Below are 25020 nucleotides of genomic sequence, written 5' to 3' on the forward strand. Positions count from 1 at the left end.
GAAGTTGGACCCCTACTTCATACTATATGCAAAAACTCAGAATAGATCAAACACCTGAACATAAAATCTAAAAATGTAAACCTCTTAGAAGAAAAATACAGGCATAAATTTTTGTGACCGTAGATGAGACAGTGGCTTCTAAGATACGACACCACAAGCAACCAAAGAAAAAGAATTGATAAGTCAGGCTTCACAAAACTTAAAAACGTGTGTGTGCTTCAAAGAACACCATCAAGAAAGTGAGAAGACAACACATAGAATGGAAGAGAATAGGTATTAGAAAATTATGTATTGGCAAAGGGATTTACATCTAAAATATTTAATATATTAAGAACTGTTACTACTCAAAAATAGACAACTCAGTTTTTAACTGGGCAAAATATTTGAGTAAACAGGCTTCTAAAGAAGATATAACAAATGGTCAGTAAGCACATGAAAAGAAGCTCAACATCATTAGTCATTAAGGAAATACAAATTAAAGCCACAGTGAGATACTACTTCACACCTACCAGGATGTAAGCTATAGTTAGGAAGACAATAACAAACTTTTGGTGAGGGTGTAAGAAACTAGAATTCGTATATACTGCTGTTGAGAATATAAAATGGTACAGCTGCTTTGGAATATAGTTTTGGCAGTGCCTGAAAAAGTTAAACATAAGGTTACAATATGAACTGACTATTAATTACTCTTAGGTAGATACCCAAGAGAAATGAAAATGCATATCCACACAAAAATTTGTACACAAGCATTCACAGCAGTGTTATTTATAATAGCTAAAAAATGAAAAAAATTCGAATGTCTATCAGCCAATGAATGGTTAAATAAAATATGATACATTCACACAGTGAAATATTATTTGGTCGTGAAAAGGAACGAAGTACTGATGCATGCTGTAACATGACCTTTTACAACATTATGTGAAATGGAAGAAGCTAGACACAAAAGGCCAAATACGTTTTGATTTTGTTAATATGAAGTGCCCAAGATAGCCAAAATCTTAAAGACAGGCATAGTGTCTTCCAGGGACCTAGGGATGAAGGCAGTGTGGGAGTGACTACTAATGGATACAGATGTTCTTTTGGGGGTGATCAAAAAGTGTTCTGGAATTAGATACTTGTAATAGTTACACAACTCTGAATATATTAACTACTGAATTGTACACTTTGAAAGGGTAAATTTTATGTTACATGAATTATATCTCAATTTTTTCAAAAACTTGGATCATTTGTCATGTAGAAAGGAAAATTAGAGTAAAAAGCTTTACTTAACGGGAAATGACCTCATGCAACCACAGAAAAATAATCGATAATTCAAATTCATACCATAGTGAAATCTCATATTAAGCAGGTGTCTGCTTTCCTTCAGAAAAGCATTGTGTTTTTTGTCTTTTTGTTTTTGACAGGGTCTTACTCTGTTCTCCAGGCTGGAGTACAGTGGTGTGATCACAGCTCACTTCAGCCTGGACCTCCCAGGCTCAAGCAATCCTCCCACTTCAGTCTCCTGAGTAGCTGGGACTACAGGCTCGTGCCACCACACCCAGCTAATTTTTTGTAGAGACAGGGTTTTGTCATGTTGCTTAGCCTGGTGTCAAACTCCTGGGCTTAAGTGTTCCACCCACCTCAGCCTTCCAAAGTGCTGTAATTACAGGCATGAGCCACTACACCTAGCTGTTTTTATTTTTTCAACACTAAATCTAAAGTTCTGTCTCCTTTTTTTATGGCACTGTCTAAAATTATCCTTCTTGATTGTTTATTGACTCCTCTCTTACAATAATATAAGCCCTGTAAGAGCTGGAACATGTATCTATCTTCACATCTCTGTTGCTCCATCAGTGCCTGACAGTAAGTGCTCAAAAACAATAGGTTTGTTGGAGCAGGGTGCAGTGGCTCAGACCTGTGATCCCAGTACTTTGGGAGGCCAAAGCAGGCGGATCACCCAAAGTCTGGAGTTCGAGACCAGCCTGGCCAACGTGGCAAACCCCCATCTCTCCTAAAAATAAATTACAAAATTAGCCAGGCGTGGTGGCATGTGCCTATAATCCCAGCTGCTTGGCAGGCTGAGTCAGGAGAATCGCTTGAACCTGGGAGGTAGAGGTTGCAGTGAGCCAAGATCGAGCCACTGCACTCCAGCCTGGGCGACAGAGTGAGACTCCGTCTCAAAAAAAAATAAGTTTGTTGGAAGAAATAATGAGTGAATGGATGCATTTATCTTTTATAAGGTGCCTAACAAGCCTTTTAATAAGGAGTGTTTCAGCTGGGCACAATAGCCCATGCCTATAATCCCAGCACTTTCGGAGGCTGAGGCAGGCAGATCCCTTGAGCCTAGGACTTCGAGACCAGCCTGGGCAACATGGTGAAACTCTGTGTCTACAAAAAATACAAAAATTAGCCAGGCAGGGTCATGCTCTGCTGTAGTCGCAGCTACTCTGGAGGCTAGAGTGGGAGGATCGCTTGAGCCTGAGAGGCAGAGGTTACAGTGAGCTGAGATTGCACCACTGCACTCCACCCTGGGGACAGAGCAAGACCTTGTCTCAAAAAAAAAAAAAAAAAAGGAAAGTATTTCACATAGAACATCATCTCATTGTGCATTTCAGACTGCTGCACTTAGAGCTGTGGGCAACATTGTTACTGGAACTGATGAGCAAACACAAGTAGTTTTGAACTGTGATGCTCTTTCACACTTCCCAGCACTCCTGACACATCCCAAAGAGAAAATTAATAAAGTAAGTACTATTAAATACTACTTAATAAATTGCACTTAAAATGTCAGCAGTTTTTATTTGTAAAATTAGAGTCTTAGAAATGTCTGTAATATTGATTCTTAATACAAGCTGTCATTTAGACATCAAGAGAAAATAAAAATTTTATTCTATAACAAGCATTAATAAATTATTTTTTGATATATAAGACCAATTATGAAAAGTGGTATTTTGGCTCTCTCGGAAATGATGAAATAGAGATAATTGGGTGTTGAATGTTGTATGACTGGAAATTTTTAATATGTATGTTACGTAATTCTTATAAGTTTAGTGTTTTATAGGTACTTAATAGAGTATAGTGTGTATGCATGCGTGTGTGCTTGTGGTGGCTATGGAAAGGGGGCACTGACTGGTGATGCTGATATTGGAGTGCATCTGAGGCCGTTGTAGAAATAACATGGGTTGTTGATTACAACATTGCCAGTGATTATAACCCAAGAACAGCTCACCTAACTAGCCCGGCACCCTAAAATCTCTAACAGGTTCATTAAAATGGTCCTGTGATCTGATCCAAAAGAGCCTAGTATACATTAGCTAATACTAATTTTTTTAGAGTAAAACTTACTAGTTATCTGTGATTATAACGCTTAAGGCCACCATTATCTTGTCAGAAGTAGCACCAACTGTGATGTAAAGGGTAACATAAAAAGATTATTAAGATAGACCAATAAAGCAATCAAACATCTGGTTCTACTTTTCCTTGAGAGAAATGATGCAGTGAATGACTATTACAAATAAGTATACTAAAACAATGTACTATTTTGTTTTTTATGTCTCCATTATTGTGGATAATTGATATTTATCTACTTCAGCTAACATTCTTCATCAGAATAGAATGGAGAATAAAGCACATTATGTGAGGGAAGGGCACTGAATCTTATTTACAGCTGTTTTAGGATTTGTATTATACTCATTCATATTTGCTCATTCATTATTTCATATTTGCTCACTCAAATTTCTTCAGCCAAGCTTCTTTTGAGTCACACTATTTGGGAGCATTGTTTTCAAGAATTCTTCAGAATTCTTGAAATTAGTTCATTGTGATTTGAATTAGGTCCATTAGCTATTTGTCCAAAGAAAATATGGAAAGGGGGTGTAAAGGAATTGAGATTCCTGATATTTTTATTATGGAGCTCATTTCACAATAAAATCATTGGGACAGTGTAGTGAATGCTTTTTTTTTCTTAGTTCATATGCACATTTTATTTTTTAATGAGAAATATTCAAATGCTCTTGTTTTACAGGAAGCAGTGTGGTTCCTCTCCAACATCACTGCAGGAAATCAGCAGCAGGTACAGGCAGTAATTGATGCCAATCTTGTACCAATGATAATACACCTTTTGGATAAGGTAAGAAAACCATGTTGTATGTATCGTGTATCTGATGTAAGGGGAAGGGGTAAGACATTATGTGAATTTATACTTTTCTGTTTAATTAGAAGCTATACAGTGGCATGAATACAGTAAAGTAATATTAACATTACAACTTTTGAACCTAGCAGTTTTTATATACAAGAAACTTTTTGGGGGGTTGGGGGCAAATCCTAGCCCTTTCTCTGTATCATTCTTTTACCAAAATTGCCATTATCGTAGGCCATACTAAAATTTCATATTGTTACTGTTGATAATAAATGCTTACATAGTATTCTAAGCACTTTACATACATTACCTCATTTAATGAGATTAAGCCTATAAGATTAGGGATTATCCCCACTTGATAGATGAAGAAACCCTGGTATAGACAAATAAATTGTCCAAAATCAGATAGGAAATAAGTATGCTATTGTATGCCATATATTTCCTGTCATCTCTCATGCTCATATTAGCATTTGGGAGAAACAGCTTATCGCAATTACAGCATGAGGGTGGGTGCAGTGGCTCTCGCCTATAATCCCAGCAGTCTGGGAGGCCAAAGCAGGAGGATCACTTGAGCCCAGGAGTTCAAGACCAGCCTGGGCAACATAGGGGGACTCCATCTCTACAAAAAGTTTTTTTAAAAAAAGAAATTAACCAGGTGTGGTAGCATGCACCTGTGGTTCCAGCTACTCAGGAGGCTACGGTGGGAGGATCATTTGAATCCGGGAGGTTGAGGCTGTGGTGAGCCACAGTCATGCCACTGCATTCCAGCCTGAGTGACAGAGCAAGACTGTGTCTCAAAAAAAAACACACACACACACACACACATAAAGTAGAAGAAACAATCACAGCATGAGGGTTCTGAACACTGATCTGTAATTAAAGAGAAGATAAATCTGTTTTTGTTTCCTGTAAATCGAGTTCAGTTTTTTAGGCAAGAATATGTCATGCATAACTCTTATTTCCTAATGATTCACATAAGGAGACACAATCTGTCTTACATGTAGTGATATTAAGATTGACGACTGACCTCAGGTGTTACAGCCTATTCCAGCTGATGGTTATAAAGTTATCCATTAATCTTTCACTTATGGTTTTTAGGTAGCCATTGGTGATCATTGTTAGGGTCCCTTGTTTTACTAGGAGTTGCAAAATGGTGACTTTCTAATTCTGTCATTTTTTGTGTATTGACCATAATTCTTTAGTAAAGAACTTGTCTTGTTTTTTGTTTTTGTTTTTGTTTTTTTTAGACGGTCTCGCTGTCACCCAAGCTGGAGTGCAGTGACACGATCTTGTCAATCTCCACCTCCCAGGTTTAGGTGATTCTTGTGCGTCAGCCTCCCAAGTAGCTGGGACTACAGGCACACGCCACCACACCCAGCTAATTTTTGTATTTTTAGTAGAGACAAGGTTTCACCATGTTGGCCAGGCTGGTCTCCAACTCCTGACCTCAAGTGATCCACCCACCTCAGCCTTCCAAAGTGGTGGGATTACAGGTGTGAGCCATCCACGCCCGGCCAAGAGCATTTCTTTCTCAGCTGTTGTTTATTAATACTTTGAAATATAGTTAATTTAGGATAGGCAAGATAAATGTTTGATTCTTTGTCCTTATCAGTCATTTTTTAGAATGACACATTTCCTAATAACCTTGAAAGCAGACCAGAGTAGATTTTTTTAGTGTCATTTGGAAATTATGAATTTTTAAAATATATTTTGCAAGTTATAATCCATTTTAGTTTACTCTTTTTGACACTCTGTTTGTTCCTGACCAACAGGAACCTCTTAGAATTGGTGACCTGTGTCTTTTATCACTAGTTTTTGAGAGCTACACCTTTTGGATATGATATGATTCCCAGCCTATGTTACATGTTTTCTGATCTAGAACTGGAATTAACTATTTTTCTATGATATCTTGATCTTGTTTTGTAGAGAATGGTGTTTAAGGATCATATTTCGTCCATAAAGATGATCATTGTTACAGTGTTGTCATTTTTTCTAGGTCTGAGTAAACCAAGTAAATGATAGGCATTGTTGTAGAAAGTGAAAGATGAGTTCAGGAACATGAGAGTTCATAAAAAATGAATCATGAATGAAAGGAAGCTATTAAATATTATTGGATATTTAACATAACAGTTTTTAATTTTTATTCCTGTGATTTTATATTTAAATCTCTTTTATGCTGAAAATCTTCCTAAAAACATTAACATAATTATTTTTCTTATATATTGGTATGTATAGATCTGTGGATATATGTCAATATACATGATTTTTAAGTACATCATTGATGACATATATCCCAAAGACCAAAAAAAAACTATCCTAATTTTCAGCATGAGACAAAAGAGATGCAAATATATATTTTGATATATATATATTAAAAAAAACAAAGCCATATTGCCCCTGACAGCATGAGTACTGAATGTACTTTTTTTTTTTTTTTTTTTTTTTTTTTTGAGACGGAGTCTCGCTGTGCTCCCAGGCTGGAGTGCAGTGGCGTGATCTCGGCTCACTGCAAGCTCCGCCTCCCGGGTTCACGCCATTCTCCCGCCTCAGCCTCCCAAGTAGCTGAGACTACAGGCGCCCACCACCACGCCCGGCTAGTTTTTTGTATTTTTAGTAGAGACGGGGTTTCACCATGTTAGCCAGGATAGTCTTGATCTCCTGACCTCGTGATCCACCCGCCTCGGCCTCCCAAAGTGCTGGGATTACAGGCTTGAGCCACCGCGCCCGGCCGAGTACTGAATGTACTTTTAAGATTTCTTTGACATTGGTTTCCTTTAGAATGTATTTCTTGAGTAATGTACTTAAAAACAATGTCACTTCCATAGCACTATATAGAGGGCTTCTTTATTCCTTGTTTGTTTGTTTTTTTTTCTTATTCCTTGTTTTTCTTACTCCTTTCATAGCTACATAGTACTGCATTGTACGGATGCACTATAATGTATTAAGTTAATCTATTATTGATGATATTTGAGATGTCTCCAGTGTGTGTTGTTAAACAGAACTTTAAAGAATAGCTGCCGGGTGCGGTGGCTCATACCTGTAATCCCAACACTTTGGGTGGCCGAGGCGGACAGATCACGAGGTCAGGAGATCGAGACCATCCTGGCTAACATGGCGAAACCCCATCTGTACTAAAAATACAAAAAATTAGCCGGGTGTGGTGGTGGGCGCCTGTAGTCCCAGCTACTCAGGAAGCTGAGGCAGGAGAATGGCGTGAACCCAGGAGGCAGAGCTTGCAGTGAGCCAAGATTGCGCCACTGCACTCCAGCCTAGGCGTCAGGGCGAGGCCTGTCTCAATAAATAAATAAATAAATAAATAAAAGAATAGCTTGTGGCTGGGTGTAGTGGCTCACACCTGTAATCCCAGCACTTGGGAGACTGAGACGGGCAGATCAGTTGAGGTCAGGGGTTCAAGACCAGCCTGGCCAACATGGGGAAATCTCGTCTCTACCAAAAAATACAAAAACTAGCCAGGCGTGGTGGCACATGCCTGTAATTCCAGCTACTCAGCAGACTGAGGTGGAAGAATCACTTGAACCCAGGAGGTGGAGGTTACAGTGAGCTGAGATTGCGCCACTGCATTCCAGCCTAGGCAACAGCGAGATCCTCTCAAAAAATAAAAATAAAAATAGAATAGCTTGTAAGTTTTTTTTAATGTTTTTGCCCAATTATATTTGAAATTACTGGATCTACAGAAAAACATATATGTAAATTTTGCTATTATAGGGCTAATTCCCCTCTATAAGAATTATGCCATTTTATACTCCTACCAGCCTCACACACAAATATTTAGATTTTCTTATTCTGATAAATATGAAAGGAGATATGGATATTTTAATTTGCATTTCTTTTACTTATATGGTTTTTTAATACATCATAAGCATTTTTTCAGGTTGCCAGTTGTCTTAATATTTAATAGTTGCTTATTCAGTAGATTTACCATAATAAGACAATTATGCTTATTGAGAATTTTAGTTGTTTTTACTTTCTAGCTATTACGGTGCTGCGATAACCATATATAGAAAGGATTACCCTGCTTTATATTATTTTCTTGGTGAATTCTCAAAAATGAGATTATGAAGTTTATATATATGAATTTTTTAATGACTTTTAAATATTTCTTCATTTCATATTTGAAAGGCAATATATAACATCTTGATCATAGTTTCATTAATGGTGGGTATCATTTTTGTGTGTAAAAGCTTTGTGTGTAAAAGAATATGTTAGTTTACATGACTCTAGTGATATTATAGATTTTTAAATTTTTTTCTTTACTATTTTTATTTCATTTTATCACCAACTTCATTTAATCTGATATTATTAAATAATAATACCAACTCAGTTTGTATCCAGGAGAGTTCACAGAAAAGTGTCTCCATGTATTTAGGGTAGATTGGGTATAGTTCAAAGACCTGTCTTAAGAAAAAATGATGTATACAGAAAGACTAAAAGGAGACCTTGGGAAATAAGCAGTTGAAAAATCATCACAGCAAACATTTTTTCCAGTTTATGTGGCCATTTTTATAGCCTTTTGCTTTGCCTTTTTACAGGGGGATTTTGGCACTCAAAAAGAAGCTGCTTGGGCCATAAGTAACTTAACAATTAGTGGAAGGAAAGATCAAGTAAGTTGAGCTTTTTAAAATTTATTTCTCAAAACTGGTAAAATAAAAGTACAGGTAATTTTGATTTAGATTTGAATAAGTTATAATTTAAAATAATAGCAACACTCTGGCAGGCCAAGGCTGGAGGATCACCCGAGGCCAGGAGTTTGTGACTGGCCTGGGCATCACAGTGAGACCACATCTCTATTAAAAAAATAAAATAATAGCAAGATAACAGGTACTAACTTTTATATAACAGGTATATAACTTTCTTTTTCACATAGAAGTATCACCTTGACTTCCTTTAGTCATACTTCATAGAAGTGTTCTTTTTCCCAATTTGTTGGCCTACAAGAATTTTTTAATCTGTGGTAAAATTGAGGCCCCTATAGTCAGGAATTTTTTGTTTTTTTTAACAGTATTAGAAATGAACAGACTTCTTAAGTTAATATGGAAGAAAGAACTGCATCACAGATTCTCCTAACAAATGAACAACAACAACGAAAAGTAAAAAGACAGCAACAATAACAAATTCAGCAGCAAACCAAACAAGGAATTAAAAACTCAACCAGATGGCTAGGACTTAGGAACTAGGGTGAGGAATATAAGATGTCTAGGAAAGGAGGCACCCACTCTCAGGTCATGCAGGTGACAAAGCTTAACATTGTGCCAACTGGCAAAGGAAAAGCAGTTTTAAAGAGGTGAGATCTGTTTCAGAGTAGGTAAAAACAAATTTAGAGTTGAATAGCAGTAAATTGATAACTGTAACAAAAAAGCTGTGGACTGGTGGTTATCAGTGAATTCACATAAATACAGAGCAGAACAGAAATATTAATATAATGAATGGAGATTATAACTAATGAAATATTGAAATCATTGGAAAATATTATGAAATCAATAGAATAGTGAATTGAGAGGTAGCCAGGCACATGAGAGCCTCTGGATGCTGTCACATTGAACCGTTGTAGTTTTTTGAAACTAGTATCCAGGCTGGATGCAGTGGCTCATGCATGTAATCCTAGCATTTTGTGAGGCCGAGGCAGGAGGATCTCTTGAGTTCCGGAGTTCAAGACCAGCCTGGGCAACATAGTGAGACCCCATCTTTGTATATTAAATAAATAAAGAAAGAAATCCTGGGTAACATAGTGAGACACCATCTCTATATATTACATTAATTAATTTAATTAAATAAAAATAGCATACAGCCTCCATTAACAGCCTCCTTAACTGATTTCATAATTTCTTACTCTTAAAGGGAAAAAAATCTTTGAGGGAAATATTTCTTATGGCAAAGAAATGTTTAATATGAAGTTGAGTGATTCCTTTATTTTAACTTTATGTTGTTTTTTTCTAAGTTCAGGAAAAAGGAAACTAAATTTTAAAAAAAAAGAAGGTTAGATTAATAATGTAGACACACTTAACATGAGAGAGATGAGGTCATATTTCTATACTCAAAATTTCAAAATCAGAATTATTCCAGTGAGATAACATGGCACACAAAGTTTACCTATATTGCATTATTTTATGTTGTTTTTTTTCTTCAGGTGGCTTACCTTATCCAGCAAAATGTTATCCCACCTTTTTGCAACTTGCTGACTGTAAAAGATGCACAAGTTGTGCAAGTAGTACTCGATGGACTAAGTAATATATTAAAAATGGCTGAAGATGAGGCAGAAACCATAGGCAATCTTATAGAAGAATGTGGAGGTAAGTTTATTATAAGCTCTTATTCCACTTCTTAAAGTTCTCTTTGTAACTACCTTTATTTGCCGACTAATAGAGCACATCTATGTTTTTCTGTCTTAGATATTGAAGTAACAGAATAAAGTCAGTATTACATTCTATATGTACAGTCCTGCTCAGCCTCTTACATATGCTTAGGTAACTGAATTGCTGCCATATATTGAACAGGCACTGTGATAAGTTATTGGGAAGACAGTGGTAAACAAGACACAGTCCTTGACCTCAAGGCATGTAGTCTAGTCTTGATAAATATGAACTGATGTAATGTGCTAATTACCCTAATAGAAATGTACAACAAAATGGGATGCCTAATCCATTCTGGAAGAAGCAGGAAGTGCACCTGAGCTGGATTTTGAGAGATGAATAAGGATTAATAAAGTAAAAAGGGATGAAAGGTGTTCCAGGCAGAGATAACACCATGAGCAAAGTCTGAGGTGAGAAATAGCATTCAGCAAATTATAAGTAGTTCAGTGTTGCTGAATCACACAGTATGGGGTAGAAACCACCAAGAGACAAAGCTGGAGAAGTAACCAGCGTCCTGTGAAGGCTTTTTTTTTTTTTTTTTTTGGAGACAGAGTGTTGCTCTGTTCCCAGGCTGGAGTGCGGTGGCACGATCTTGGCTCACTGCAACCTCCGCCTCCCAAGTTCAAACAATTCTTCTGCCTCAGCCTCCTGAATAGCTGGTATTACGGGTGCCTGCCACCACGCCCAGCTAATTTTTTGCATTTTTGGTAGAGACGGGGTTTCACCATGTTGGTCAGGCTGCTCTTGAACTCCTGACCTCAGGTGATCCACTGGCCTTGGCCTCCCAGAGTGCTGAGATTACAGGCTTGAGCCACTGCGCCCGGCCTCCTGTGAAGTCTGAAGCTTTATGGCACAGCAGATGCTTTATTCTTTAGGGCAGTAGTTTCCAAACATGGCCATGTACCAGAGCCTCCTGGAATGTAAACAATACTTACTAGCTTTCAAGTCTTAGAGTTAATATACAGACAGAACATAAAAGTTTCAAATGTGGCTGTGTAACACAATGTAAATGTTATCTATCTGGATAAGCACAAAAGTAAAGGTATTTCTGACAGAAGGTGAAAAGTTAATGAAAAGAGAGGTAACTGCAAAAGTAGGAGAACCCATAACTTCAACTAAGTGGGAATGTTGAGAGGCTTCAAAATTAATGTAATAAGAAAAGATATACTTAAAATTACTAAAGTGACTGATAGAACAACAACAATAAAAAAATCTGTGACTATCAAGTTAGGAACAAGAGATGGGGAATAGTGTTACAGAACTAAGGATTAAGTAACAAAAAAATAACAATAGGAATACTTAATTATTTTTACTACTTGATTTTTTTTAACTTGTAAACATTTTAATTACTAAAATATCTTTATACATTCAAATAAAAATATGAGTTCTTGGACATTGCCTACCTCATTGGAGGTAAGACCCAGGAATCCCCAGTGTGCCACAGGAGGTGACAGGCCATTGCTGATTGATCTAGGGGATGGATATGTTCAGATGGAACATGGATATCTGGGAAATGAAGCCTTTGGAATGACGGCTTGAAATGAAATGAAGACAGGAGGCAGGAAGAGACCAGTTAAGAAAGTATTTATGGCCAGGCGCAGTGGCTCACACCTGTAATCCCAGCACTTTGGGAGGCCGAGGCAGGCAGATCACCTGAGTGAGGCCAGAAGCTCAAGAACAGCCTGGTCAGCATGATGAAACCTCGTGTCTACTAAAAATATAAAATATTAGCCGGGCATGGTGACACACACCTGTAATCCTAGCTGCTCCGGAGGCTGAGGCACGAGAATCGTTTGAACCCAGGAGGCAGAGGCTGCAATGAGCCCCGAGATCACGCCACTGTACTCCAGCCTGGGCGACAGAGTGAGACTCTGTCTTTTAAAAAAAAAAAAAAAAAGAAAGTAAGTATATAGTGGCCAAGCCATAATAAATGAAGGCAGTCGTAGTAATAGAGACAAAGGGGAGATGAGGAGATTTAAAGTCCAGTGGATGGACTTTCAAGTTTTTGAGGTTTGATTGTGGGATATTGAGGGAAAGGGGAACTTGGGCTTTCTCTTAGATTTCAAGCTATTGTTGATTATCACCAAGTAAGAATACAACTGTAGGATGAACTATTTAAATGAGGAAGGCAAATAACAAATTGTGTTTTGGACAGTTTGAGTTTTAGGTAGCTATGAAATTTCCTGATAGAATTACACAAGCATTTTAATTTTTTGCATGTGAAGCTCAGAAAATAAATGAAGCTATAGATTTGCAAGTCCTCAGCCTATATGTAGTAACCAAATTTTTTAATGGGAAGATCACCACAATGAGTGTGTAGGTGAAATGAGGCTAAGATAACTTCCTCCGTTTAAGAAATGGATAGAGGAAGAACACTCATGAAGGGGCAATTTCACTTTTTTCAAAGACTTTAAAATTATTTTTCCTCTAAAGTAAAACAGGATCCAATTTGCATATCAGCAAGTTAAGTATGTACTTTTTAGTGTTTCTGCCTATAATTCTCATTAATGTTTACAGGGAAAATTATCTTTTCCCCTGAAATACTGTGTTAGATCTTCATCATTTTCCAGTAAACTTAACAGGTATCTTAAGCATCATATTTATTAATCACCAGTATTTTTAATTTTTTTTTTCATACATGCTCAGTAGAAAAACTTGGCAGGTGCTGGAAAGTAGGAAGATTCTGCTTTTTACTTAAACAAATGGAATTTTACATGTTATTACTGCTTATAAAGATTGGTTATGTATTCTGATGAATAGGCAGATGTCTCATTACTTACACATTTACAAGCAGTTAGATACTCAGGTTGTTAATTTTAAGATAAATATGCTATATCTTTGTGCATAAAGATTTTTTATATTTAAGATTCACCTTTAAATTCCAAAAAATTGTAATTCAAAAAATTTGCAATTCAGAAATTGGGTTATGTGTTCCAAAGATTATTCTAACTTGTCACTGCTCTTTAAATATTACTGTTGTTTCACATTACAAAATTTCTTGCAGGACTGGAGAAAATTGAACAACTTCAAAATCATGAAAATGAAGACATCTACAAATTGGCCTATGAGATCATTGATCAGTTCTTCTCTTCAGATGATGTATTTAATAATTTTGTAGTTTTCTTAGTTTTATATATAAACATAGATCTGGATGAAGTTATATATATATAGTAAGCTAGGGGGATGTACATGTATGTATTTTTTTGGAATGGAATTAAAATAGATGTATGACAGTAATGTCACCAGCTTTGAAAACATAAATATTTCAATATTTTAAGATCCCTTCGGGGCATATTAGCTCTAATGGCAAGAAGATAAGGACTTTTTTGACCAAACTAGATGAGTCAGACTTTATTTTCACTTGGTGTCTTTATAGTTCTCATTTTTTTAAATTGTTAATAGCATACCATATTTATAAACAAAACAGTGATACTAGTATATCCTATAATAAGTTCTTTATGACAGTAGTTAATCCACACTTGAATGGATGGTCACTGTTACTTTTATTTCATGACCAAAAACAAATATGAAAATAAAAAGATGGAAATAAAAATGTAAGGCACTGTATAATGTAAGGTATAGTATACAAAAATATCTTCAGATTGTTAGTAATAGTAGTGGAAATTAAAGTATTAACTTATTTTTAGTATTTCCTCTTTGGAAAAGTAAATCTAAAATTAAACCAGTTGCTCCTTAGAAAATTTTATAGTGGTTCAATGCAGCCACCAGAGGATTTCTTGAATGATTTCTCAACTTTTCAAAGTATAAGTATTTTACTGTATGCCTTTCCATATTATCAAAAAGAATAGAATGTTATTAAACATGTTGTTAAGCATGTATAGTTTGGACATTAACTTGACAAGGACAATATTAGAGAAGAAAATTATAGACTATTTACTTATAGTTGTCTAAGCTTAGTCCTATTTAGAATATAAGGCCAGTTAAACCAGAAATAAAATTCAGAAAAGGTTTTGTTTTGTTTTAAGACGAGGCCCAGGCTGGAGTGCATTGGCACAGTCACAGCCCACTGCAACCTCCCCCTCCCTGGCTCAGGTGATCCTCCCACCTCAGCCTCCCAAATTGCTGGGATTACAAGTTCATGCCACTATGCCCAGATAACTTTTTAAGTCTTTTGTAGAGACAAGATCTGTCTATGTTGCCCTGGCTGATCTCGAACTCCTGGACTCAAACAGTCCTCCCATCTTGGCCTCCCAAAGTGCTGGGATTATAGGCATGAGCCACCACGCCCAGCCTGGCATATTCTTTTGAGGGTAACTTTGATCGTATGTCTTAAAGTTGGATTTTTGAAAATCATAATTTGCAATATGGTGACTAATTGTAATAGCCTTATAATTTCTAATACCTCAACATGTAGGTTTCGTTCTTGTCTTAGATTGTGAAAAGAATAATTCAGATGATATACATAGTTATAGGAAGTACACTGCAGGTTTGTAATATTGTGGAATTTCAAAAAGGAACTTTTAGGTGTAAAGCATGTAGAATAATGTATATAATAATAATAACCATTATTAGCAGAACTGTTATAGGTTGAGTATCCCTTATCTGAAATGCATGGGACCAGAACAGTTTTGGATTTGAGATTTTTTTGAATTTTAGAATATTTAAATTATTTCTACCACTTGAGCATATGAAATTCAAAATGTTCCAATGAGCATTTCCTTTGAACATCATATTGGTGCCCAGAAAGTTTCAGATTTTGGAGTATTTTTTGTTTTGGACTTTCAGATTAGGGATACTCAATCTGTATTTTACTATTTTAAGCCCAAATACCATTTGTCTCCAATTGCTATTGAAAGATATATACCAAAGATTCACTTACTTTCCAAAAGTGGTGGCATTAATTTTCTTTTTTAATGTCATTGTCTTTATGTACTTGCCCAGGCTTTTGTGGGTTTTTTGGGGTTTTTTTTTTTTTTTTTTTTTTTGAAACAGAGTCTTACTCTGTCACTCAGGCTGGAGTACAGTGGCACAATCTTGGCTCACTGCAACCTCTGCCTCCCAGGTTCAAGCAATTCTCCTGCCTCAACCTCCCAAGTAGCTGGGATTATAGGTGCATACCACCACGCCCAGCTAATTTTTGTATTTTTAGTAGAGATGGGGTTTTGCCACATTGTCCAGGCTGGTCTTGAACTCCTGACCTCAGGTGATCCACCCGCTTTGGCCTCCCACAGTGCTGGGATTACAGGCGTGAGCCACCGTGCCCAGCCATACTTGCCCAGGTTTAAGGGAAGTCAAGTACCAAATTTTGCATCCTCTATTTGAGACTTACGGCCATCATTACTGTTCCTTCATTCTTCTGGAAAATGCCCGTCTTACATATTCTTAAGTTTTTTCTCATTTTGGCATCCCTTGAGAAAAAGCCTTGAGTAGGCACAGTGGCTCACACCTGTAATCTCAACACTTTGGGAGGCCAAGGCAGGCAGATTGCTTGAGCTTAGAAGTTTGAGACCAGCCTGGGCAATATGGGGAAACTCCATCTCTACAAAAAATACAAAAATTAGCCAGACATGGTGGTGCATACCTGTAGTCCCAGCTACTCGGGAGGCTGAGGTGGGAGGATCACTTGAGCCCAAGAGGTTGAGGCTGCAATGAGCCATGTTTGTGCCACTGATCTCCAGCCTGGGTGACAGAGAAAGACCCCATTTAAAAAAAAAAAAAAAAAAAAAAAAAACCTTTTATAAAGTGTTTCAGTTTTCTAAAGGATGGTAAGACAGCATTGGCATTCATCATCTTTCCAGACTTTTTTTTAAGGGTAAGGGAATTAGTACTATAATACTATTTATATATTTTTTAAACTAATTATCACATTATTTTCCTTTTTTTCACCTAGATTGATGAAGACCCTAGCCTTGTTCCAGAGGCGATTCAAGGCGGAACATTTGGTTTCAATTCATCTGCCAATGTACCAACAGAAGGGTTCCAGTTTTAGAAAGATGTTGTGGAAGTTAGGTACAATGCAGCACTGAGATATATATATATATATATATATATATACATATATATAAAAAGGTTTGATCCATCAAGCTTGGCTCATGGGATCTGCTGCTGCATTAAATCGGGAAAGAAAATGTGAAGATTTCATTTGGAATCACAGAAAATGCCCAAATGAGGTCAAGATGGCGAGTGGGTGCGAGTGAGAATGAGTGGCAAAATGTAATGAAAACTTTACATGAACGCTTATTTAGGTTGTTCAAAGTAAAAAGGGCTACAGGTCACAGATCGTCAGTGCCTGAGAAAGAACATTGACTTACTCTATATCAATTGAGGGGAAAGTGCAGTACTGTCATCTTCAAGCCTTGTAAACATAAAAGAGAATAGGCTGCCCATATAAGTCAAAGGAAAATGAGCCCAGGCCTTGCTATGAAGCAGTGTGTGAATGGACAATGTTGAATGAATGTCTGGCTCAGTGATGGAGAGCCAGGTTCATCTTTGAAATCTAGGGCTCTTCACTCATGAAGCAGACTCCTAGTCCTGGAGTGACTGTGTACGAGAGCGTGGTTGTGGTGCTGTATGTGAACGCATGCAAGCTTGATTCACCTTCAGGGGGCTGATAACAAACCTAGTAAATCATCAAAATGAGATCATAAGTGTTAATGTACACTGGACATGAAAACAAAGACTGGTTTAGCAGCAGACATTGGTTTACTCTGCAGCCTGTGTTTTCTCTTTCCCCCTTTCCCCCCTCCTTCCCCCCCCCCCCCTTTTTTTTTTTTTTCTTTTTTTTTTTTTTTTAAGTCTTTATTTACTTTACCTAGTATGCCTTTTTTTTAGTTGCTTCTCAAGTGAGAAAACTTTTCAGGAAGGTTTCCCTGTGCATTTGCACCAGATGAATGTTTGATGCTATGAAAAGCTTTCCATATCATCAAAACTAATTTGTGTAGATTTTTGCATGAAAAAAAATCATAAATTTCCCTCAAAATAGACTGTGTTGCAGTACACAAGTTGCCATAATAGTATAAAACAGTAAAATGTGCTTAAAAGGCCATCCTTTTCATTTTCAGAGATAACATAAAGATCTTTGCATGAGGTAAATCTACAGCATAGTTCATTTTTAGATTTTGTTGAGTCCTGTAAAGAAGAAGAAGAAAAAAGTTTCAGTTGTGGTAGAATACCGTGCTGTGTTTAAATGTTACTTGTTTTCAAACCTTGTTTTCTATGAAAATGATATGGAAACTTCTAAAATGGAATTTGGTGCATATGTACTGCTGAATAAAGACCGATGAAGAGGTTTGAGTAGATGTACAAATCAAGTAATGGTTTGAACACCTTTAATAATATGCCTAATCTGTTCAATTGTTTTAGAATCTTTTTATCTTAGATGTAGGCAGCCATGAACAATCTATTTTGAGCCACTTTAGGGAGAAAACTTTGTATTTTTAAAACTTGCATAAAAGTTATGCAAGTGGTTTTTATAAATTGGAATAATACCTCAGTTTTGAGGTTATGCACACTAAATTAAATGTGACATAAATTAATTTGTACAAAAAGAACTCTTTATAAGGTGGCTCATTGTAGGAAATCCTGTGCCTTCCCCTTTGAGCACAAGTGTTGCATGAACAACAGTTTGCTATAAGAAACATACCAGATTAGCCACCATTAGCATCTATATCTACTTTGTGTTTAAAAATCAACTGGTAATTCTGAAACACTGTAGAATGGATAAAAATTATTTTGTGATCATAACTCTTTGTTGAACTAGAGTATTTTTGCAGCATTCCTTGTCATCAGAAACATGGTTAAAGTTTAAAACTAGAAGCAGCAGAAAACTAGCTTGTAAAATTTATCCAAGTAGAGTGCAGGCTAGGCTGTCTTGGGGAAATAAACATTAAAACTTAAAGCAATGTTTTACATGGGGTGTGTGTGTGTGATGTGTGGATTTTTTTTTTTTTTTTGTAAAGTTAGAGTATAATTCAATGGCTTACATTAGCTTCTTGTCTTTTTACCTAGAACCAGCATAACAAGAAATTTCTTCGGTTCTGTCATTTCCGTATGGACATAGTAATATTTTAGCCCATTGAATTTGTCCAGTTGACACCATCTGTGCTTCTGTTTTCTCCCCATCCAAACCAAGGTTTTAACTTTCGTTCGTTCTACAGTAAAACAGACCGAGACAACTGGAACTGTATTTTGAGTATTGCTGTATCTTCAACATACAGCTCCAAACGATGGATTGTATACAAAGCATAGTACAGAAGGTTTCAGTAATTGGAAGGTGAACACAGCAATACTTTACATATTTGTGTTTTTTAGTAAAAAATATTGGATTCAAAGTAAGCCAGTAAGCTTGTATACAAATTTTATATACAAATTATTGTATAGAATAGTGATACGGAAAATAGGTAAGGGTGATATTAATATCTCTGGGTATAAGGACTACCTTATCATTTAAATATTTTATTTCCATCTATAGCCTCATATAGAACATTGATTTTCTAGTAGAAATTCTAGGAAGGGCTTTTCTGTCTCTGAAATTGTTTCAGTACAGTTGACAGTTCACCACGGTTACCTGAGTTAAACAATTTTTTTTTTTAAATTCTCCAATGATATAGGAAATTGATCATTTTTAACACAGGCTTATTTCTGATGGGGATAGGGGCATAGAATAATATGCCTAATAAGCTAAATGTTCTTAACATTTCATGTCTGAAACTGTCTTTTTGAGCATTGAGACCACCTCAAGTGCTATAAAAATAAGAATATTATATTACGGGTGTGTGAGACACCCTAGTCTAAAATCTATCTTTGAATATATTTCCTTTGTAATTTTCAAAGACTTTGGTAATTGTGTGTTATGGTGGAAATAATACTTTCCACATTGCTCTGGACCAAACCTGGAGCATTTCTATAATTAGAGCTATCTATTAATCATTAAAAATGGATCTGGAATAATTTGGGGGAAAGGGAGTGTATCATTTAGGCTCACCTCAGCAGCACTTTATAGGGTGAGGAGTTTTTTGTTTCTTTAAAGGTATAACTGCACTGTAAAATGACCGGGTTTATTGTAACATTAATTTATGGGGCACCCTTTTTGGATTCTCCATTGCCTCAGTTTCGTCAAGGAAAAAGTTACAAAGATTAAGCTAAATTTTGGCTTTAGAGAATAATTGCTGTGTAATTTTTGTATAATTACCATAAACTTAGTGTCTTAAAACACAACACGTTATTTCACAATTCCTGTGAATCAAGAGTCTAGTTATGGTTTTCTGCTCAGGATCTCACAATGCTGCAATAAAGGTGTCAGCCAGAGCTGCAGTCTTATCTGAAGCTAGGGGGTGCTCTTCTATGCACATATGGCAAAATCCATTGCCTAGCAACTGAAGAAATCGTGGCAACTTCTTCAAGGCCAGCAAGAGAACCTCTGATCTCAGGGAGGGCCTTAAGCGCTCTTTTAAAGGTCTCACCTGATTAGATCAGGCCACCTACCTACCAGGATGATCTCCCTTTTGATTAACCCAAAGCCAAACTGATGAAGTACCTTCATTACACCTGCAAAATCCCTTCACCTTTGCCCTGCATTGTAGTCCAATCACAGGGGTGATATCCATCATATTCAAAGATCCTGTTCACAGTCAAGGGAGGGGATTATGTGGAGTATGTATACCAGCGAATCTTGGGAGCCATCTTAGAGTTCTTCCTATGACAAGGAAATAACTATTTAGAACTGGAACAATTTAGAAGTGATAACCTTATGTAGTTATCATAGCAAGATTAATATAGCAAGCTTATTTGGGGATCAAGGTTGCCTCTGAGAACCTAATGAAAACTGGACCAGCTTCCCCAAAAAGTGTATATACATGGTAGTTTTTCATACAGTTTTAGGGGATTCATAAGAGTCCATGAATTACAGTCTGTCCCAACCCTCCCCTTTAGATGATAGAGTTGTTGAGGTGATTTGCCCAAGCTCACACAGCTACTAAGGGCCAAATAAGGCCCACATCTCAACTCCCATACTGCCCAGTGCTTCTAATTACTATTCTAAAAGTAATTTAAATTCATCTAAATTTGTGAACCAATGCAAAAAATGTGAATATAGCTTTTTGGATCTTTTTTTGTTTACTAAGGAATGGGTAACATTGTTATAGAAGCTTGCCTAAGTTTTGAAATTAGTTGACCTTTTTGGGTTTCCAAAATTGAATCTTCCATTGTAGCTATTAAAGTGAACTATAAATAGGCCAACTTTAATTGTTAACTCCTTGGGTTTGGTGGATTATTTACCATTTATATATAAAATTTCAGTTAGAATCCACCATAGACTGTTTTGAAGGCCAAGATAGCTGAGTATCTTACTATTTTCGTAACTTCTTGATTATTTTACTCATTGGCAAAATTCATTAACTGTCAGCCAATAATTTAATATTATGGGGGGAAAAAATTTTGCCCAGACATCCAATGCAATACTCCCAAACACTAACAAATTGATGCCTAACAAACTTGACATTTTGAACACTTAAAGAAGTTTTCCCTAAACGTCTTAATAAGCACACTAATAAAGTGTATGCTTTTAAATATATATGTACAGTAACTTTTAAAAATTGCTGCAAGATGCCTTCGAATCAATATGCACGTTGATGGCGTTAGTGCAGTCTTTTGTTTGTTTCTTTGAGACAGAGTCTCGCTTTGTGGTCCAGGCTGGAGTGTAGTGGCGCAATCTCAGGCCACTGCAACCTCTGCCTCCAGGGTTCAAGCAATTCTGCCTCAGCCTCCTGAGTAGCTGGGATTACAGGCGTACGCTACCACACCTGGCTAATTTTTGTATTTTTAGTAGAAACGGGGTTTCACCATTTTGGCCAGACCGGTCTCAAACTCCTGACCACAAATGATCTGTCCACCTCGGCTTCCCAAAGTGCTGGGATTACAGGCGTGAGCCACTGTGCCCGACCAGTCTTAATAAAGGAAGTTGAAAAATAACATTGGTAAAACCTATATTCCAATGTGATCAGAAGCAAATCTGGACTGTAGTGTCAAATTGATAAAAACTAAGCACACCAATCATGTATAAGAAAAGTAGTTTTAACATTTTTTTCCCTAAATACTTAACCCGGAAGTTACAATAATCTTGAAAATTCCTTCTAAGTCCAGGCCCTTTAGGTGATGGCAGTTTGACTCAGGATGTCCAAGTCAAGTGTGTTTTCAATAAAATTGACAGCTACTGCTCTGGGTGTAAGAGCAGCTGACTGTGAAGAACAGTAAATGGTCCTACAGATTCTTTCTGATCTACCTCCCACCAGAGGACTGCAGTATTCACTTGTCATTTATATTTTCTGCCCCAATTTTTGCCTTCTCCACAAATGTTATACCTTTTGTAGCTCTAAGTATGCTGCCTACTCCAGATTACTTCACCTTTCCAGACTATCAGCTCTTCCAGTTTTATCCTTTATAAAGAAAATTTTAATAACCTGTTTCACTTAGGTTTTTCTATTACTCTTCAAGCATGAATCCTAATTTCCCTGACTATATCTTACCTGTGATCTCTATAACTGATGGATTGCTATCCTAGACTTTGTTACTCTAATTTTACCAAGATTTTTCTCCAGCCTGTTATTACTCTTACTTTGAAACAGCTGTTTAAAATGTCTTGTAATCTGCTTAAATCTACATACTTTTTGTGGTTCTCAATCCAGTTACCTACCTTCCAGATAATTCCCTCATTGTCCTGTCCTCTCCATTCTCTGATATTTGAGCCCTGTGAGCCACCTTTCCCCCATCCTTTGTGCATAGTTACCATTTTACTCTTTCTTGTTGCCGAGGCTGGAATGCAGTGGTGCCATCTTGGCTCACTGCAACCTCCACCTCCTACGTTCAAGCGATTCTCCTGCTTCAGCCTCCTGGGTAGCTGGGACCACAAGCGTGTGCCACCACGCCCAGCTAATTTTTGTATTTTTAGTAGAGACGGGGTTTCACCACGTTGGCCAGGCTGGTCTCATCTCCTGACCTCAGATGATCCACCCGCCTTGGCTTCCCAAAGTGCTGGGATTGCAGGCGTGAGCCACCATGCCTCGCCACCATTTTACCCTTTTTAGGTACAGTAATGTAATATCCAAAGTCTTGGACTCAGCTAAAGAGGGTATTTACCTTTAAAAAAAAAAAAAAAAGATTCCATGTGTTGATTCATAATTGTGGTTGGGGGGGAGTCAAGACAACCTTAGTCACTATGGTATTACCGTATTTCTTGTCTTTTCAGGGTTGTCCTGTTCAGCTGCATAAAACATCGTGTGTTCTAGGTATTTCCTACCTCCACTTAGGTTTTTACTTGCTGATGTGCTGCCTTCATAAATGGGTATATTCTGCCACACATCTAGTAAGCCCCCAATGCAGTACACAACGTGTATCACTGGTAAAACTGGCACTTCTGCCATGTCAGTATTATATTCAGTTCAGTGGTCTTCAGCATAGTGGCAGTCCTAGTCATCCTAACCTTTTAGTTAAGGTTAAATTATATATGTACATAGAATTCATATAGACAAGCTAGTTTTTAAAATCTTTTTCCTTTTAACCAGTTTAGGATGATCTAGGGTAACTAAGTTACCTAAATGGTGACTTTGTTCCAGTCTAACTCAGAATGAGAAGTGCTAAAAGAATACTAAAAAGTTTTTACCCATTATCTCTATCCCCGTTTTCTTCTGCAGTTCTCAACTGCAGGGAGCAAGAAAAGAGGCAGCAGTTAGGAAGTGTTTGTTTGCATCCTGGCTTTCTCAACTGCACTTTACGTCCTTGAATATTCTAGATACTTATCTCCTTCAGGAAGTCAGGAGTATATCCAGGACTACCTATCATCCTTGCCATCCCCATTAACCCTCATTTTTCAGTATGTGTTTTATATTTATGGTAATTTTTCAGTCTGTAGTATCTGTTCACTCATTGCTCTATCACATCTGAGTTACTCCGTCTTTCTTTCCACTAGATTGTAAGCTCCTTAAGGGCAAGGTCGGCATATAAACAAAGTTCTGTAAACACCGTGAAGGTACCATGAGTTCTATGGGTACTCAATAAACGCTTGTGATAATGGTGCAATTTCTCAGATGAACTGATTGTAGTGACTACCTCTAAAAGCCTTCAATGTACAGTTTTTAAATTTGTCTCATTGCATCTGAGTTTTAGAAAGCCTTCAATAGAAAGGGAAGGTACTTCATAGCTTGCCAGATGAATGCCCATTTCCTTATTTCCTTTTCCTCACTTTTGATATTTTACCCAGCGTCTGGTCTGGATATCTGACATCCATAAGGATGTTGAAATGGATCCTCGTGGTTTTCAAATACCAGTTTTATATACTATGAAGCAGAGGTAACCTAATATCGTCTAACACTATTGATACAGTTTATTTTTTGGAAATACTGTATGGGTGATTTATTGAAATAACTATTATAATAAGATTTTTTACAAAGAAAATATCCAAACCACAAAGTTAAGTGATTGCTGTTTTGGGCAGTCAGCTATAGTATGAAATTATTAGAATGCTTTGGTTTATTGATGTATGTGAAATTATTTTATCCCTATGTGCTTCAGTTTCTTCGTCTGAAAAAATGGAAAATAGTAATAGTACCTACTTGTATGGCTTAAGTGAGTTAATTCATGTAAAGCATACACAATAATTATAGGTAGATAATAAGCACTCATTTACAGCATCCAGGGGAAATTCCCTTTAAAGTTTGTTGCAAGTAAAGGCAGAAGCTTTATTCATTTCTACCTTTGTCAAATATCTGAGAACCTACATTGGGTTAGGCAGTAAACCAGGAGCTAGGGATACCAAACCAATTAAATGTAGCAAGCGCTCTCAATTTAGTTTGCTGGGAGAGACACAGTCATAAATAGGCAAATAAAAAGCAGTGATAGATAAATGGTAAATGAAAGCATGATAAAAGCAACGATAGATGTACATGATACATTAGGCAAACTGCTGCTTTGGTACTGCATCAGAGCATTTGATGGAGCACACACAAATTTAGACTTGGTATCTCTAAACTCATTACCTCCAAATTCAAACTTTCTTCAACTATTTAGACGTCAGTTTTTTCAAGCCTGTAACTCCTTGCTTCCCTCTCACTCTTAGTGGATGACCTTTCCTATTTCAGTACGGGGCAGTGGCAAAGAGAAACTATATGAAAGGAACTCCATTAGTTCACTTCCAGCTTAGAAACCCATTTAGATATCACTCCTTCACTCCTCACTGTTCCATTAGAGAAGCTTTCCTCATAACCAAGGCAGTCTTACTGTCTTGAATCCTATCTCCTGCTACTTAGGAATCTCACACCGTGAATTATGATTTTTCTCCCCTTTATATTCAGCTATGCCCCTTCAATGTGATTGTACCCACTAACATGTAAACATGCTGAAACTTTTATCTTAAATCTCAGCACCCAGCTACTACATCCTCTTCTTACTATCACAGCCAAAGTTCATGTAAATTTGCTTGTTCTCTCCAGTTGCTCACATTCCATTCGCTTCTCAACCCATTCCCGTCTTTGATTTGCCCCCATCACTCCATAAAGCCCTTGAAAAATCACCAGCCTATATGTT

General features: G+C 36.9%; 1 protein-coding gene and 1 non-coding gene across 2 annotated transcripts in view; both read left to right on the forward strand.

Moving 5' to 3' along the window:
- Nucleotides 1-23511, forward strand: part of KPNA4 (karyopherin subunit alpha 4) — a 69765-nt gene extending 46254 nt beyond the window's left edge. Inside the window, exons 12-17 of the mRNA XM_025375642.1 lie at nt 2595-2723; nt 4004-4108; nt 8668-8739; nt 10263-10425; nt 13490-13584; nt 16337-23511. Coding sequence (XP_025231427.1) covers nt 2595-2723; nt 4004-4108; nt 8668-8739; nt 10263-10425; nt 13490-13584; nt 16337-16435 — 663 coding nt within the window. The 3' untranslated portion in view covers nt 16436-23511. The remainder of the gene's footprint in view (nt 1-2594; nt 2724-4003; nt 4109-8667; nt 8740-10262; nt 10426-13489; nt 13585-16336) is intronic.
- Nucleotides 2941-3273, forward strand: LOC112619976. The gene has a single exon (XR_003118446.1).
- Nucleotides 23512-25020: the final 1509 nt, after the last annotated feature.

The sequence above is a fragment of the Theropithecus gelada genome, chromosome 2, assembly GCF_003255815.1.
Source record: "Theropithecus gelada isolate Dixy chromosome 2, Tgel_1.0, whole genome shotgun sequence".
NCBI lineage: Eukaryota > Metazoa > Chordata > Mammalia > Primates > Cercopithecidae > Theropithecus > Theropithecus gelada.